Source organism: Indicator indicator, chromosome 13 (genome assembly GCF_027791375.1).
Source record: "Indicator indicator isolate 239-I01 chromosome 13, UM_Iind_1.1, whole genome shotgun sequence".
In the NCBI taxonomy this organism is placed as follows: Eukaryota; Metazoa; Chordata; class Aves; order Piciformes; family Indicatoridae; genus Indicator; species Indicator indicator.
Window position 1 is genome coordinate 20,761,437 of NC_072022.1, and position 19,151 is coordinate 20,780,587.

General features: G+C 42.1%; 1 protein-coding gene across 1 annotated transcript in view; it reads left to right on the forward strand.

Moving 5' to 3' along the window:
* The window catches only part of MCF2L2 (MCF.2 cell line derived transforming sequence-like 2), a 140,042-nt gene that overhangs the window by 17,141 nt on the left and 103,750 nt on the right, over nucleotides 1-19,151 (forward strand). The window contains exons 3-5 of the mRNA XM_054385750.1: nucleotides 7,695-7,809; nucleotides 14,646-14,736; nucleotides 15,978-16,097. Coding sequence (XP_054241725.1) covers nucleotides 7,695-7,809; nucleotides 14,646-14,736; nucleotides 15,978-16,097 — 326 coding nt within the window. The remainder of the gene's footprint in view (nucleotides 1-7,694; nucleotides 7,810-14,645; nucleotides 14,737-15,977; nucleotides 16,098-19,151) is intronic.

Genomic DNA, 19,151 nt, shown 5'->3' on the forward strand with positions numbered 1-19,151 from the left:
ATTTAAACCTAGGGTGCTTAAAGACTTGCAAAATAACTCTTTATAGAAGGCAGGGCTTAGAGGCTGCTTTGTTAAGAATGGCATGTAAATGGTTCATCAGCATACAAGTGCTAATGAAAAATACCAAGGGTGAGTGGAAAAGGTGTCCCCATCTACACAAATAGCAAATCTAATTTGAAGAATTCTCAGGCTTATCTAAAATCTCCTCGTTACAGTTGAGAACCTATCCTAATAAGAAACAGGGCAGTATATATCATGGTTTCTGGGGTGATTTCAGTCTGAAGTTTACAGCTGAGTTTGGAAAACTGAGTGTCTCGCTCTGAAATCCCCACGGCAGCCTGTGAAAAGATGATGAACATGAAATCCCCTACTTGTAGATCCCTTTAGCCCAGTATCATGTTCTGACCGCTGGTGGGTATGAGGTAAAATATAATAACAGAAGTCTTCCTTACTGTCGCTTTATTGCCTCCTGCAAGCTGAGGTTTAGGTATGAGTCAGGAATGACTATACTTTTCAAAAATGCATTTTTTCTAAATAAGGGTAACTATCTTTTTCCTCTAGCAAAAGCTTGGGTTTTTTGTCCAATGAAAACAGATCTGAGCACTCTTCTGTCTCATTTCACTTGTTAAAGTAATTCACACATGAATGACCTCATTTGATTTGAACTGTTTTGGTTTCCCCCCTGCCTTCCCCTCCCTCAGACAGTTCTGCAGCTTTGCCTTAGAGCATGCTGCTTTTCATTAGGCAGAAGCAACCACAAATATTTTGGTGCTTCAGTGCTTGCCTACATGGAGACTGAAACTTTCCTGATACTTAGCATATTTCCTGGTTTTTTTATGCTGATACATTCCAGCTCAGTAGCCACTGTCTGAAAATATCCATCTGCTCTTAGGGTCCATCACTGTGGGCAGTAAAAGACACTCCCCATTTGCTTGTAGAACATTTTGCAGATATAAATATGTTTTTCTGATCAACTTCATAGAAATGGTATACGCTGATTTGTACTGGTTGAGGTTATTTCTTTGGTTCTGTAGGCTGCAGTCTCTGGAGGGCAGGTAGTCACCTATTCCATGCATGCATATGCAAAGCTCAGAGGATCTTAGCAGTGAGTCTGGTCTGTCCTACTCCACAGCCTCTAGCTTTATTGAGCTCTCTTGTTCAGTCCTCTAGATCCCAAATCCATTTGTCCAGTAATAATGAATGTGACTGGTTGACTGTTGCAGAGTTTGATATAAATTAATACTTGGCTAATATCAGCTTTTTATTAACAGCTCGTGGCTGAAGCAGATGTAATGAAATCATAATATTCCCTTGCAGAAGAGAAAGTAAAGTGATTTAAGTCAAAGCCTCTTTGTTTTCCCTGGACTTGACTCATTAGGAACACTTTCCTCTACTACTGATGTGAACAGGCCTCTTAGAAGAGGATCTGCCTGTACTGCAGGCTCAGCAGATGGTAGGAATTAGGTAACAAACCTAATGAGTTTGGTGTTTGATTGTCAGTGGCTAGTTATAATGAATGTATTAGATAGTAACAGCAGTTTTTGTCCTTGTCCTCCAGCTACCAGACTAACCAAGACCATGATGCCCATTCCGAGAACAGGGAAACTCTCCAAAGCCTTCCCTTGTCCACTGTGGTCATGGAAAAGGCTGCAGTATAAAGTGACAATATCTTTAAATCACGTAATTCTACTTCAGCCATCTCTTTTTCTATGTGCTGATCTTATGAGATGTGGTGTGAGTGCTGGTTCTTGTGGTTAAATACTAGGTTTGAAACCACTACTGCCTCTTTCCTTTCCCTGAAAACTGAACTCCCAATTATGGGATTACAGCTGTGACAACATAGGAGTGCACAGCTATGTTTTTGTGTTTCCTGTAGCTGTTAGGGAACTAGATCACAAAGTTAGGTAGTACTGAAAACCTGGCTATTCTAACACACACCAGTTTTTACTGAAGAATGGAGTACCACTGGGAAAATATTGTTCCTGTCCTGCTGACAGAATAATAACCCTCTGTACCAATCTGCTCTTGGAACTAGTACTACCCCCTCCCTTTTATCTGCAGCTTCACAACCTGTTCTTATCTGTAATTACTCTGCCAGAACCCAATCTGCCATTTGCAGCAATAATGGATCCTGTTACTAAATCATGAATTTATTGGACAAACTGTCACCAAGTGTATTAGCAGAGATTCATTTTCTTTGTGTTCTGCTCTTGTTAAGTCAATGGACTTCAGTGAATGGGAGACTGTTCTGAAAATGATAACTGACTCCAAAGCCAGTTTATTTAATTTCCAGGGCCTGGAGGGTGTTTGACCATCTGCTTCCTGTTTAAACTGAGCCTTTTGGAAAACCTGGCCTGACCTTGCCAAAAGGAGAGTTTGGAGCTTGTGTAAAAATCCAGACCCAGGAAGCATGTTTAAACTTCCATGGGAAATTCAGCATTTACAACCCTTAATCAATATGGAAAACCAAAACAGCAGGGCATGGAAGAGGCAAAGCCTGACTGAGGCAAAACCTGACCAAGGCAGTGAAACTTCATTGGCATTATCAGCAACTCTTCAGCAATCTGACCCTAGAGACAAATTGTACTCAGGGAACTCTCTGCATGTAGGCAGCCTCAAGCAGTTAGCCTGCAAATGTCAGCAAAACCTGAAAGAAAATTTTCTGGTACTAACTGATGAGTTGGTGTCTGCAGCAGGCTGGGGAGGTGTGCACTGTGAATGTGCAGACAAGATTTTGGAACTTCTCCTGTCCATAGCCTGTTTATTGGGTTGGGGGATTTTGGTGGTGGGTTTTGAGTTGTTTGGTTGGTTTTGGTGGTTTGGGAGAGGTTTGGAGGGAATGAGGAGAGGGTTTTTTTTCTCTTGTTTTGCTCATTCTTGAAGTCATTGTCCTTGGTAAGCTCTAGTTAACAGAATTTGTAAAGTCTTGCTGGTGTTATAAGAGCAGCTGCCAGTGGAATAAGACTTCAGTGTAGCCCCTGATTGTCCCCCCATGGATGTTTCTATTCACTGGATAAGAGGCATAGGTGGGGCAGAACTGTGGAGTGGGAGGTTTCCTAGGATCCCCATTGTGTCCAGGAGCTTGGCTTGCAGTTGTGGTTGCTTACTGCTTTCACATTAGTCATATCAACATGCTCTCAGAATTCAGACTCACACCTCATTTGTCAATCACACCCTTTACACTGCAAAGCAAAATTAAATTTTCTTTGCTCCCATATCCCATTCTCCCCCATGCATATTCCTCTCCCAAAATACTTCAGTTATTTTTTTTCCACAGCTGAATTCTGGCTCTATCTTCACCACAACAGCTAGCCAGGCTTCGTTGGCAGCTGGAAAATCTAATAGGAGCAACTATGAATGCCACTTTTTTGTCCTGGGCCTGGGGGAATTGGCACATATGAGTGATGGTCCCATTACCATGCTTTGTACTACCCTCGTGCAGTTTGTGTCCCACCTTTTCTGCTTTTCTTTCCCTTCCACATTCAGTCTATCTTCCTGTCTTTTTACCCTTGGGCCACAAGAGAAAAGGAAAGTTGAGTAAGAAGCTGGGGTAGAAAATAAAGTGCCCAGGAAAAGTAGGAAAGGGATTCTGTCATTCTGAGCAGCAAACCAGGCAGCAGCTCAAGCTGACTGTAATCTTTTCCTCTAAAGTCCTGCCTTTTTCCAGGCAGTCAAGCCTTTTGCTCCTCCTGATGTCTGCCTCATTTGTGTTTGAAGTTGTTGAGTTTGACACAGCTCTGTGTGTGACCCTGAATGTAAATGGTTTAACCTCTTGCTGATAATTTTCCTCTGGTCATACATCAAGATCTTTGATCAGAATGCCCTTCCCTGAGCAGTAGTGGGTCTGTATCATTGACACAATGAATTTGGTTTAGATGCAAGGCAAGTTGCTGTCTGCAGAGGAAGAGAGCAGAAAGCAGATGGACTTCTTAAATGAAATTGATGGAACTGCATCAGGGTGGCAGCATGTGTTGGGTTTGTGGGTACCATCTGGGAGAGGAGCTCAGATCTTCATCAGAGATGGCAGATAAAAATCTGGTTAAGTTTCCTCTGCAGGTAGAACTGGGGCTAGCTCTGACAGAGCAGCCTAGGGTCTAACTGAAGAGCAGTGACCCACAGCAGACTGCCAGTGGATGGTGTCTTTCCTCTCAGGCAGGGTCAGGAGTGAGCCTCATGTTAGCTTAACCAGGGGATAGCCCTGAACCTCTTCCTGCCCACTGAACCTCCAACTATTGACTGCTGTTTGCAACATGCACTGCCACCAGGTACTTGTTCCCTGGCATGGTACCAGTGTTTGGAGCTGCCAGGAGGTACTGGAGATAGCTGAGTTGCTTCAGGAGTACTGCAGAGTGGCATCTAATGGTGCCTGGAGGACCTGCAAGGCCTGTGCATTGCATGAAGACAGCTGCCAGGCACGACCATGCTCCTGATCCCTCCTTTTCCATGCATCTTTGTTGCTCTTTCTGACTGCACTAAACTAAAGTTATTGCTCTCATGGGGATCTTTAGCTCAGCTTGTGCCTCACATTGCTCTGGCTTTTCATCAACCTCCTTTGCTCCTGGTACTCCTTGGACCCTTTATCTTGCTGCACAGACATTGCTGAATAGAGCCCACATGCCTCAGGTGCCACTAATGTAACCATTATGTAACAGGTATGTGCTGTGTTCATGTGGCTTGCTCTGTTCAGCATTTTTTTTTCTGTATCCCTCTTCCTGCCCTCACTTTCTACTTAAAATGTCTTTTTTTAAAAAAAAAACAACTTATTATTGTTGTTATTTCCTGAGGACTTTTCTTTTGGAGCTGCTGGAAGTTTTTCTGACCCTGTCTGCCTTACTTATGGTGAATTGTAAAGTTTTCTATTCAGCAATTAAACTCTTTCCATAAGTGATGCCCAGGAGCCGTGGGGATTATGCACAGTCCCAGCAAATGCCAAGGTCATGGAGAGTGCTTGAGGCCAAATTCCACACACTTAGTCCTTGTGGCTGTGGAACTGACCAAAGACTGTCCCTGCTGGCAACTGTCTAGGGAACAAGGCTGATGGCAGAGAAAAAAAGAGCTACAGCTTGTCAATCCACATTCTGCAGAAATTTGCATACTGCAGCAAATCTTGGTTTAGTGTTGGGAAAAAATGACATTAATGTTTAGATGTATGGAACTTCTTTCTCATCCAGAGCAGTTTCCCAGACACCTTTATATTGCTTAACATCCACTCTTACTACCTTGCTAGATATGTGGATAAATGGATAGGGATTGTTTTCCTTTGTAACTCTGTCATGGGTTAAGTCCAGCCAGCACCTAAGCACCAAGCAGCTCCTCACTGATCCCTTCCCCTCTGCCACCCCCCATTGGATCAGGAGAAATAATGTAAAACTGGTGGGTTGAGATAAGAACAGTTTAATAATTGTAATAAAAGATGATGATGATAATCGTAATATTAATAATGATGATGATGAAGAAGAAAAGGGAGATAACAATAAGAGAGAGAATTAAACCCCAAGGCAGACAAATGAGGCACAATACAACTGCTCTCCACCCACTGACTCATCAGACCTGAGCAGTGGTCTGCCCTTCCTAGCCAGCTCACCTCAGTTAATGTACTGGGGCGTTGTTCTATGGTACAGCTAGTCCAGGTCAGCTGTTCTGGCCATGCTCCCTCCCAGCTTCTTGTGCACCTGCTTGCACAACTAAAACATCAGTGTTGTTGTCGGTCATCTCACACTAAATTCAAAACACAGCACTGTGTCAGCTGCTAGGGAGAAAAATGAAGTCTATCCCAGCTGATGTCAGGACACACAACTACCATTCAAAGTTCAGATGTGGACAACCCATTCATAACGTATTTGTATTATTACATGTCACCCAGTACTTCAGACATCTCTTGTCATAATACTTACCAATTTCTGATCACAAAACTTCCTCAAACTTCATCCTTGAGTCATGGTATGGTAGGAAAGTGAGAGGTTCCTCTTTCATCTCTGTGGTAGTTTTAGGCTATAACTTTAAAAACTTTTCACAGATCTTGAACAGAAAGTGGTAAAATGTAAATACATCTCTTGTCTGAAACGTAGCTGTATTGAAGAAACTTTTGAGTGTTCTTCTGTTTTGGTTGTAGCAGGAAGTGCTACCTTCACCTTGGAGAATGAGATGAAGCCCAGGAGCTGTTAGGGTGCACGCCCTAGTCAGAGGCAAGGAGCTCTTGCATCTTGGTTGGTGAGGCTGCTCCTAAGTGCTCTTCTAGTTTTGTTGCCGGTGGTGAAGGGAAGAAGTCAGTGTTCAGCTTGCTTACATTCATTCCTTGGATAGCTTTTCATAGGAGAACATCCTGTGACAAAAATACACATTCTCATACAGTGTGTCATCAGCCTGCCTCATCTAGCTGGTTGCAAAGAGACCAGAGAAGAAGAGCACGAATGTGGATGCAAGAGAAGATAAAGGCAAGACCTGGTCAGCAGGAGCATTGGAAGTGCCACGGGAAACTTGCAGTTTAAACAAAAAAAGATGTTGGAGGTGGAGAGCCAGGGGTATCATTATCTTATGCACCAGTGGCAAATATTGGTGCTTTAAACCAAAGTGTTCCAGGTAACCACCATCTCCCCCATGCAGAGTGTCCTTACATATCTGAAATACGTAAGTGGGAAAGCGTGGTGCCCAGGAGCCATGCGAGTGTGTATAAGAGCATTTATTAAATAGCTTGGCATGCATTGAGCTCCGCAAGAGGAGACAGCAGACAAGCGGTTTCCTTTTCCTGCCGTTACTGCTTGTGCCCAGGAGATGTCACTAAGAATCTGTAACAAACCATCCTAGCTGGGTGCCTGCTGGTTGGAGCTCCTGGTCTCTCGAGTGCAGCGAACAATCTGGGGAAAGCCTGACCGACTTTGCATGACAGCATATTCTTTGTCACTGCTGACGGCAGATAGTGCAGCTGGAGCGTCCTGAGATCAAGCTGCCATGCATCAGCATTTGGCCTTGTCCCAAGGGCAGTGTGGAGGTCAATCTGGAGGCAGCAGCTTTGCTCAGCATTTGAAATCCAGTTCTGCACAGTGGGAATGCTCGTGTTTCTTCTTTGTATCTCAGATGAAAGCCTTTTGAATCTCTGTAAACCTGTTTTCTCCCTAGCAGGGTAAGTTCAGTGGGTGATCTAACACAACAGACTCATTTTCAGGTGTAATTTAAAGCAATAATCAACTTTCAGAAAAGAACTTGGGGACTAAAGGTAGTGTCCTTGACAAAGCCACCACATCACCAGATGTGAAGAAGGAAAAGGGTTTCCTTGTTCAAAATGTCTGTTTTCTAGAGCTCTGACTTTATGCAAACACCGTGTTCCTCAGCATCCCACCTTTCCATGGCTGTGCAGCACAGAAGGGACTTGAAATAATCCAAGTCTGGGAGTGTTGGGCAGAGGCAGAATCAGGACTGGCAAGAAATTAGTTGGAAATGGGAAATAACCTAAGAAAGTGCATAATCACAATTCTACAAAAGGCTCATGAAACAAACAGAATAAGCAATCTCTAGAATCCCAGCTGGAGTAAACTGAAGTAATGAAACTACAGTGAGTTAAATGGGAAGCTGATCAATTGTGTACTGGTTCTGTGTGCTTTCCATTGAGACATGTGCCAGTACTTCCCATTTGAGTCTGATCAAATCAGTCCAAAGGCATAAAGTCACCCTCTGATCTTTACACCCTTTCTTTGCAGGAGGAAGAGGGAAGGATGGGGCACCCATTATAACCTTTCCAGAATTTGCAGGATTCAGTGACATACCTGATGAAGATTTTCTGAATGTGGTCACATATCTAACCAGCATTCCCAGGTGAGGCTAAGCACAAATGTCAGGTGGTTTTTTTTTTTTTGGGTTGTTTGTTTGTTTGTTTGTGTGGTTGGTTGGTTTGTTTGTTTGTTTGTTTTGTTTTTTTATTTGTGCAGGGCTTGAACTGTGTGCAAGGGGTTGTAGATCTGAAGAGCATCAGTAAAGACGGCAGATCAAAAGTGAACTAAGAGGGGCCATTTGTGAAAACTCTCAGGGGTACTGAATGTAACAAGGGAAGGGCTGCACCTGCAAGGAAGGAGCCACACTGACACAGCTTCTATTACTGCTTATTCTCTGAGTGCATCTCTCTGTGCAAGCTTTCTCTTTTCTGAAAACTCTTGCCCTGTTGACAGGATTCTGGCAACCACCATGTGCTTTCTGATGCTTCCTTTATTGGGAGATTGCTCCACAGCTAGGATCTTTTCCTTGCTGCCTGCCTGCAGCTGGGTGAGGATAGGGAAACAAAGTCACTTCCACAGCTCTGAGGAAAAGCATTAAGCCATGGCTGCTGAATTCCTTTTTGTTTATACAAAAAGAGAGCTTAATATTTTTTTCAGTCCCCTCATCCTGTCTCTGTGCTAGTTAGAAGCATAGCAGGGATTTATTATTTCCTGTGGTCTTGTGTTTAAAGGTTCTTAGAGGATGATGAGGGCAAAACGTGCCTCCTTCAAGTTTGAGTAAGATGTTTTCCAGCTCCACCTACATGTATTCCCCATACTGCATTGCCAAAGCAAGCTGAGAGAAACCACACACTGCAAACTTAACAGCTTCATTGTTTCTGCCTTCTCTGTAGGGCTTTTGTTCTGCCAGGAGAAACTGTCTTATGTATTTCTCCCCTGCGTTCCGAGCTGGGAGGATGACCAGCTTCAGGGTTAGTAAAACAGCAATAGTAGCTGAGAGAAACAAAACAAGTCTTCCTGTTCTCCGCATTTGATATGCTGGTGGATAATTCCCAATAATATTGTCATCCATTGGGGAATTAGCACAGTACATTGTCATCATAGTAGAGAGAAATGTTTTGTCCTTCTTCAGCTTGTGTGCAAGCCAAAAGTACAGATGAGTACAAAAGAAATTAGCCCAATTCATGAAGGGTATCTCCATCAGAGGCAACTGAACACAATGACTTGGATGCAAACTCTGGCTGAAGAAATCCACACATTCCTTAATGCTGGGACTTGAAGGAAGAAGATTGTTCTTTTCACTTTCCTTCTACTCTTGATTCAGAATCCATTACCTATTAATATCGGGGACAGAGTACTGGGCTAGATGAAAGTTTGTTTTGACTCAGTTTTGTGTTTTCTTTTCCCTGAGGAATCCCAGAGCAATATGCAAAGGATGACGAATTAAGTTCCAAACCTTTGTAAGTCAGGAGAGCTGCAATATGCCCATTTTACAAATGATGAGGTATGTGTAAGCAGCATCTTAGGTTACAGACAAGTGGTTTGGACTGACATTTGCTGCACACCAGCAGGTTGGTTTAACTCTTAGAATCATAGAATCACAGAATTAACCAGGTTGGAAAAGACCTTCAAGATCACCAAGTCCAACCTATCACCCAACACCATCTAATCAACTAAACCATGGCACTAAGTCTCTCATCCAGTCTTATTTTAAACACTTCCAGGGACGGTGACTCCACCACCTCCCTGAGCAGCCCATTCCAATGGCAAATCACTCTGTGAAGAATTTCTTCCTGACATCCAGCCTAAACCTCCCCTGGTGCAGCTTGAGACTGTGTCCTCTTGTTCTGTCACTGGTTGCCTGGGAGAAGAGACCAACCCCCACCTGGCTACAGCCTCCCTTCAGGCAGTTGTAGACGGCAAGTTCAATCACAGATCACACTCTAGGGATGTGAGTTTTCCAGGCACTGTGCTAGTCTATGTTACAGTGCTTTTAGAAAGACTGACTGTTTCTTGAGTCACTGTTTGAAACTTACCACCCTTATTGTAGATGGTGAGGGACGAAGGTATTAATTTAGAAGAGGAAGAACCTGCGCAGCAAGCTTTTTGTTGTGTGATTTATGACATAATTATATGAAATGTAGTCTTAATGTGACATAAGTAGGGAACCTGTTTGGGTGCAGCAGAGCCTTGTTGATCTGAGGCTGGCTGTGGTTTCTGTCATACATCTCAGCAAGTTATAGAAAATAATTCCTTCTTCATAGCTCAGTGAACCAGAGTAAACAGCATCATTTTTCTTTCAGGTGAATGCAGAGAGATTACCTGTCTTTTGTAGCATCTGTTTCTGCATATCCTATAGAATAACATTCAGGCTAATTGCAGAGGTAAGATCTGTGACTGCCCATGACATCATTAAGTTAGTAGCTTTCTAGGTCCCTCTGGAATGAGTGATCTTCTGTGCCCATATGACAAAACATTGAAAAGATGGAGAGACAGCAAATGTTATTCAGAGGCACAGGCATGCCTTTGTCTTTGATGCTGCTGAGCAGATTTTCTTTATCAGCTGTGGCATACCACAGGATTTTGGGGTGAGCTGGAAGTAAACCTTGCACTTCTGGGATTTAAAACATCAACTACTCTCAAGGATGGAAGATCTGACCAGTGAGGCTTCTGTAATCTGATTAATTTTCCCTCTGATTCAACACCTTCTAATAAGAGTGCTCCACCAAAGGGATCTACGTACATAAGTATTCACAAACATCAACTAATATGGTGTAGGCACATGCATACCTCTGTGCATGCACACTTACAATAGATAGTTCCAGGAAGCCCTTTTTCACTTGCTTTACTCTATAACCAGAATTCCTTTCTTTTCCAATTGACATGGATCAGTTGCTTTGATAAACATGCACTTCTATTCTTTGACAAGTGGTCAGGAAATTTGACATCTCCTGGCCTCCTCAAATCAGTGGTCAAGGACTGAATTCGGAGATGAGGATGGAACAACTCTGATGACTGCACAGTTTTCATTCAGAGAAAGGGAATGTCTCTGCCAGACATCTGTAGAGTTAGGCAAATATGCCAGAATTAGACATCAAGCTTACCTCCAATCTGCTGTGCAGGATTGTCTTCAAATCCCTCTTTTCAGAGAACTGGAGAAACCTTGCTGCACTTCCATAATGAAGGTAGAGATACTAGAGTCCTGACACTGAGTAAACATTGTTAAATTGTGTGTGTGTTTGTTTTAAAGCAAACCCTTCCCCTGGCTACACTGCGTGGAGTTTCCCAGCTCTGTATCCACTTGTGCTGATGTTGCCATCTGGACTGGGATTCTTCCCAGGGCTGTTTGCCTGCATGCATCCCTCAGTGCCAAAGGACATTTAGACCTTGGTATGGCCCTTCAGCATGCTGACTGAAATAGGATCACTTGCTGACAGTCTTTGTTTTCCTGGGTAAATTTAGATTTAAATCAGCTCTATCTAGTAAAAAGAACCCCAGTAAACAACAACAACAGAAAAATACACGAATACCATTGGCTTAGTGAAGACAATTGATATCATCATGAACATCAAGGTGAAAATCAAGAAATAACATTGCAGAAGGACAAGGTCTAGCTTTGTCTCAGAGTTACAGGCCCACTTTGGGAGTTCTGTTGTCAAAAGATAACTCTCTTGTCTAGATTCTTGTTGTGTTGCATCCATCAACCGGTGGCAGCCAAGATTTATAAGGGGTGTATCTCTGAATAGTTTCTTTACCACTTGCCTTTGTGCAGCCTGCCTTACAGATTTTAGGTGTACATATTTTCACACATTTTCTTCTGTGCTCTGCTCAGCTGATTTGTCTTTGAGCAGCCTGTGGTTTTCTCATCTTCTCTCCCCACTGTTTTCCTCCTGCTTCAAACTGTCATTTTTACATCTCTTCCTTTTGGTTGTTTTTTTTTTTTTAACCTACTTAATCTCGGACAATGTAACAAGTTTAATGTTGTAAATCCTATATACTGCAATAGGTAATTGAATTGTTTGCTTAATGGCCTCATTGTCTTTTTACCCTGATAAATATCTCCCAGATCTCATGCCTTGGCTTGCTTTTCATAATCTTCCACAGCTAGGATTGTACCTGCACTGTTTGTGAAATAAAGTGTCCTGGCCTGTGCCTTTTCCCCTCAGCCACGTATGCCAGGTACAGCTGCTTGGCAAGCTTTGTATTTGCCAGCCAGCTGCAGTTGCTACACTTTGTCTTGCAGTGAGAGAGCTGCGAGTTAACACTGTGCTGTAGCTAGACTGCACTCTCAGTGGTGTTTTGTTCTCCTTTGCTCTTTTCTCATACTTAATTTGGAGTCATTATATGAGTATCTATTTCATCTTTCATTTCCTCAGTCTGTCTCCTTAACTGCCCTGCAACACTGTGCTTTGCAGGGGCAAGTGATAAGCAATGTTTCTATTCCTATATGTTCTCTATTGCCAGTTCTCCCAACCCCCATGGCTGCTCTTGCCAAGCCTAATTTCACAAGAAAATTCCTTTGCTTCCTCTCTCTTGCATCTTCTTGTCTCTCTGTATTTCACGAGAACTTCTTCCTAGTATTTCATTTGTCTTGTACATCTGATACCTGAATTCTTTTGTGCCGTTGCAAATCCCCATGCAGAAGAACATCTGAAAATTTTAACTGCCAGATCATGGATGTGTGCTTGAAAAAAACAGCAGAAGCCCCTTTTTAAAGTGCCTTCTGATCTACATGTTTGAGGAACTGTTAAAAATGGGACTTAAGAGTTAGTTCTGAGGCACAGAGGCAAGTTTTGTGTTTGTTTAAACCGCAGTTGCATTCATTGCTTTTGGCAGATGCTGTCCTGTCAGTTACTTTGCAGTTTACTCACCAAGGTGTGATTGTAAGGGTCTGTTTCCATGTGCATTCCTATTAGAAAGCCTTTAGTCAGTCTCTCAAACCAAGCAGATGGGCAAAACAAGGCAATTTCTATGTGCAGTCAGCTTCTATGAATATTGTGCTTGTGGATACAGTTACTTGTGGTTTAGCTCCATCATAAATTTTGTGAATAACAGATTTTTCTCATTTTTGTTAACCTAATATTAGTTGAGTGATATGTTTCTTTAGACCAACATGAGCATTTTGCTAACTTCACACTGGTTGTAGTGGAACTGCATCAGAATTAAACCTGATTCTGTGTGCTTAATTGCTGTCTGAGAGATAGCAGCTATAAACTGGTTGTGTGAGTCTGAGCTGGAAACAAAATTAAATGCTCATTGTTCTCTGGATTTCTTTTTTAAGTAGAGGCCATATTTTTGAGATCTATTTGATTTCAATAGATCTTACATTCCTATTTTCTTTCTGCTTTAATTTGGCTGTCAAATATACATAAAGCATATTAAAGAGACAGCCTTTTCCAAGGTCATCTAAATACTGTTGAGAGGACAATTGCATTGATTTAATTCCCACTTCATATCTCACTATTTCACTAATAACTTTATTCTAAACAATAGACCAGTTTCAATAGCACACTGTAAGCAACATGGATGTTGAATTGTAACATTGTTGTCTTAGAATAATTAGTCACAACAATTACAGAGAAACTGCTGGATTATCTTCCCTCTGCTGGAGAGGCACTGCTGCATACACATTATCTGCTCTCTGCATAAAGAGCTACCTATTGCACTGCTTAACAGAAAGAGTCACCTATTGTCATTGCATTTTACAATTCTCAGAGGAATTCTGTTTAAAAAAAAAAAAAAAAAAGTGAAATGGAATGAATTTTCCTATTACCAGAACATTGTTCCTATTAGGAAATTTGCATGGCATCCCAGATTTCCAGATTTGCATGACACTTTGGCTTTTAGGTTTCTGTTCTTGATCCTGCAGAGCTGCAGATCTGCTAACATTGGTGCTTTTTGCTGGATTATTGACATGAGGTGGCACAAAATGCCCCATGAAAATGGTGTTCCTTATATGAACAATGAAAAAAAGGTCCAAGGAAATATTTTATACAGTTTCCTTTGATCTTATCTGTGATGAGATGTTTGATTGCAATATGTCCTTTAGTCATGGCATTTTTACTCTTTCTACCTGCCTTGGATTTGTCCAGAGATGACTAGAGCCATTCTACTATAACAAAGTTTCTGGAGATTTTTCTGTGTTTGCTTATTAGCTTCTAGGAGCTTCTCTCCAACTCTGAGCACTCTTGGAAGGCAGAATGTAGAGCAGTCTCACTGAAGCCCTGCAAGCCAAAGTTAAGATTTTTGAGAGAGAGAGGATAGGATATTTATTATGAGGTCTACATAGATGGGATGGAGAACCAGATCAGTGCCTCAGATCCTCCTTGAAAAGCACTGAGAAGGAACAGTAACTGTTATTCTAGACAAAGAATACTTTTGAACGACCTGCAACCCTAGAACCAGTTTGTGGTTGGCAAGATAGAACACTTCAATTCTTGCTTTGCCTACCAGAATTCCAGGGGCATTGTATACACAGGCAAGCTGGTGACAGTAGGGTGATACTGACTTCCTGGAGCTAAGTGTCCCTGTCAGATGTCAGCATCCTTGGAGAATGAAGACTGGAGTGTTTAATAACCTGAATCTGCAAAGAAAACAAGACCTGATGGCTTTGTCTTCAAGACAGCACAGTGTAATTCGTGATCCTGAACTCTTTGTATCACCTGGATTTGGCAGCAGAGTAGCACAGCAGCTGAAAGATTTAGCAGATAAAATATTCATGTTTTGTGTAAGCTGCTAGCCTTCCCCTGGAAAGAGAAAATTTGCCAGCTTTTGTTTTCATGTGAATTTCTGCCAGATACTCATTCTTTCCACTGTACATTGCGTTTTCATAACGGGCTTAGAGGGTGATCTGATGGAGGCTGAGTTTTGCTGCAGTTTCCTTCCTTGGAAAGGGAGCATCTCCATGTAACCAGCACACTTATTTCATCTGTTTTGCAGTCTGGAGGCTGCCAGCATCGGGTTCATCATCATCATAGACAGACGACGGGACAAATGGAGTGCAGTCAAGGCATCCCTGACACGGATAGCAGTAAGTGCTTCCTTTTGTTATTTTATCTTCTAGAAATAAAAATGCTCTGCTGAGCCTTCAGCACAAGATACAGTCTCCTGTGCTGATTTTTAGCTCCCATTTTCTGGTTGTGGATGCAGGTTCTCCCCTGCCCTGAAGCTCCTCAGTTTTGAATAAGAAAGGGAGGAAGCTGCAGTAACAAATTATACAACCTTGCTTGCTGCTGAACTGGGACAAATTCTTTGTTTGCTGGGTTGACTGCAATTTAAATTCTAGTGATTTGAAGTCAGTTCCTAGAAGAGTGTGACAAAGGTACCTTTCTCTGCACTGAGGAGTGGTGAAGTGGCCTGTTTATGAAGGAAACAAAACCCAAGGGACTTGTGTTTGCCCTGGTAGTAAGTGATCTCTGTCAGAAACTCTTAATTGATTATTATATCTCATTTGCAAAAATCAGAGCTAAGTGCTGACTTTGAATGCTAATAAAAGCAGCTGGGTTTATACATCTGTTACCAGGAACGTTTGCTGTGTGAGGAGCAAGCAATTATGCATGGAGGTATATAACTGAGGGATGACCAAAGCAACTTTTAAGTTCTTTCAAGGAATTTAGACAGACTTGATTTTCATTCTAAGTTCTTTTCATGTGCTCTCTTCTAGAAATCGTTCCTTTTTTATGCTTGAGGAGTGTGAGAGTTGTAGGCTGAGTGTTGCAGACAGGGCTATGTCTGAGGAAGTTGTTGAGTACCTGTATGTGTGTTAAAATATGTGAGGTTAAAAGATTTAAAACCCTTTCCAGAGTGACAAGGTAGGTCAGCCCAGGGAATTAATCTGTGCCACCAGCTTCTTTCACCAAGTCCAACATGGGTAGCCAGTTTGCCTTCTATTTGCTGCAGTCTTCCCCTAACCCCCACCCCAAAAAAAACCAACCAACCAACCAAAAAAACCCCAGTAAAACCTATGGTGTGGTAGTGCAAAGGCAGCTTTCTGTGATTCGTATCTGGGAGAGGAAAGCACTAGTGCAGAAACTTTAGAGCTCTGTGCTAAATCTATAACAGTGTATGGCTGGGCAATAAAATCCATGGCCCAGTCTTTCCACTGGCTGTGGAGGCTGTGACAATGGATGTGTGCTGAAGGGACCAGTTGACTGAGCAAGGTTCAATAAGCTCTAGCTGCTTTGCCATCTTCAGGAAACTCTTGGTGGAAAATTTCCTTGGCCTTCCTGCAAGGCAGAATTGTGCCTTCTAATAGATCTGCATGTATTGCAGGGAGCATTTCCTGGAAACCTGCAGCTGGTGTTTGTCCTGCGGCCTTCCCGCTTTATCCAAAGGACCATCGCTGACATTGGCATTAAGCTCTATCGAGATGACTTTAAAATGAAGGTACCGGTAAGCATGGATTTTTTTGCCCATGTGTTTTCTTTATCTCCATGTCTGCAGTTCTTATAAGTCAGCAATTTCTCATACCCCAGTGACTGAAATTTGATTGCAAGTGGCAGTTGGGAACTTTTATCTGGGTCTGTGTGATGCGTGTAAGAGTAATGCTGAAGAATTGATTACCAGGGGATGCCTCACAGTGCTCAGTGGGCATGTTCGCATGTGAAAAGTCAGGCTAGCTATACAATGTGACTTGGTTTTTAAGTATTGTCATCTTAAGTCAGTGGAGATGTTCCCCTGCTAGGAGGAGAGCTTCTTGCTCCAATGACAAACATAGAGCATAAATGTAAGTGTTTACGACTACAGAGCAGAAAGGCTAGGGCTGAATTCCACCTGATTTTATGTATTATCCCTAGGACTGCTGACAGTGCTCCTGTTAAATACTTGCATAGCATTGCCTATTCTTACTGCCTTTTATGATCCCATGCCCTCAAGATACAAAGTTTATTTTTAATTCTTTTTATATGTGCTTGACATATGATGTGGGCTTGAGGAGAATGTAATTTGTAGCAGGTTACCAATCTTGAAAGAATTTAAGTTTTAGATTATTCAGTGAGAGCTCTTTTGGGAGTTGTTCTCAGCTGCAGGCCTGCATGTGGCTTTGGAGCACTTAACATATATTATTATTATTATTATTGTTGTTGTTGTTGTTGTTATTGTTATATTTTCATCCTGGCTCAGGCTTTACTAGAGTCATCTCATATGATTGGTTTGGATTTTTCTTGTGGTTTGATACTGTTTGCAGAAGACTTACGGCTCTCCTCCAACAAGTTTTAGCTCTGTCAATACCTAAGTTTGAAGTTGAGGTGTTTAAGACAGTTTATGCTTTTTCTGAAGCAAGAGACAGCAGCCCATGGATTACAATGCATAGGGAAAAGGAACCCTGAATATTAATTTGGTTATTGTGGATTAAATTGTAACATTTGCTGTAGTTTGTCAAGAATGACTTTTTGGTGATTAAGATGCAAATTTGTTGTTAAAATGTAGGTTTGATTACACAACAATATATTTACATTTTATAGCACCTTAAAAGATGGATGTGCCTGTATTTAATAAGCCCAAATCTGTTACCACAGCAACTGTTGTACCAGTGACTGCAGCCTAGAAAGAGACAACTTCATCAAGGACTGGCATTTTCTAACAATTCCACATCTTCTATACTTTTAGCTATTTATTTGAGTTGCATTTGAAATCCAACTTGAAACTGTCAAAGTTGGAAGGGAGGTTAATTCTAGGCTGGGGTCAAGCACTTCGTCAAGTATTAAATAGCAACTTACCTTTCTTACAGGCAGCAAAATCAAGATAGGAGTTTAGTTTGGGGTTGTCTCGGACATTCAGATTTTGAGCCATCTTGGGTATGCCCACAGAGCTCTTAGAGAGCAGTCATACAAACACTGAGAGCATGATGTGTTTGCTGCTAGATCTGCCTGCTTCCTGCCCAGGTATCTGTGCACAGCTTGTCAGATTTATGTACAGGCTGTCCACATAAGCCTGATACTGTTGTAAATTGTTTAGGGTTGTGCTAAAGGTGTCCTAAGTTCTTGGGGTCTACCATACTCTCTGGAAAGGCCTTTTACCTGTGCTTGCAACCCATTCTAAAAGACCATCTGGGCATGCTACCCCAGCTTCAGAAAGGGTAAGTTACTGGGAGAGACATTTATTGTCCCTCTTTGTTGTCCCAGATCTGGGTTCTTTACCAAGTGAACAAAAAAACCCAAACAACACAGAGTCAATATATTTGCTTTATTCCAGTTCTGCACAAAAAAGGGTGCTAGCTTTGTGGGGGTTACCAGCACCTTGAAAACAGCATCCTACATGGCAAGCATAAGAACAGGGCCAGAGAGTTCTTGTCACATGGGAGACACCCTTACTGAAGAATCAGTACCTCTCTTTAATACTTTCACCACCTTTTCATTTGTTTGAAGCCTGTTTGCTCATGTTGTGCATTTGGCACTATGACAACGTTAATGGGCCACAGATGGGTTCTATTTCCTACCACAAATATAAGTGACTCAGGGCTGGCACATGAGCATTCAAAAAGGGCTGCAGGAGTATGATGTGGATTTGTTAAGGAAACGTTTGTTAAAGAGTTTATCTGAGCTATGAGACTGCAAATATGTTTAGTAAAATATTGCTGGGTTAAATCAACACTGGATTGAGTAGTAGCCAGATAATCAAACAGGAGCAGGAACTAAAGGCTGAAATAATAAACCAGACACAATAAGGAAATGCAGGATGCATATAACTTACTGACACACAAATGTAGCTAGTAAAACCTCCTAAGTTACATCTCTGTTGTATAATAGTGATTTGGCTAAATATCATTAGCCAGGAGATACACCAGGGTTCATCTGAGATAAAATCTGGGAACTCAAGAGGAACACCCAGAGCTGTACTTAAGGAACCTCCCAAATTAAAAAGTGAATTAAAGCATCTTCATGGTATATACAAAAGGCTGAATAATCAGCCCATAGAAGGCCCTTTTTGACCTTTGTAGTTTGTGACTTCTTTAAGACAGCTCATGAAGCAACCCCCACCACAGCTCTGTGCTCCTTGCTGACCTGCTTATGCAGGCCCTTCTCTTGTACTCTCCAGTTCACTGGATGTGACTGTATTCAATCTGGCAAGAAGTATGGGAGATGCTAATGCTCTGTAAGTTTGGTTTCTTAGATGGGTGTTGGGTTGCTCTTAGGCTTTCTCCTGCAGAGTTGCCTGCAGGATAACTACCTCTTGAGTAGCACCATAGCTAGCAATAGTAATAGGTAAGTGCATGACAGTGTTCCTCCATAGTTTCAGTGCAGTTTGGAGTATCAAAAGTTTTCCAGTTTGTCAGCAACATCTCTGATGGGGAAGAGCTACAAAGCAGCTAAGACTTACTTTCTTACAGGTGATTTGCAATTCAGAAGTACAGCATAGACTTCATGTTCCAGTCTGAGGCTACTCCAAGATGTTGTAGCTTTTTTAGTTTTCTGGCTTTGATCATAAAACCCCCCGTGTTTGATAACA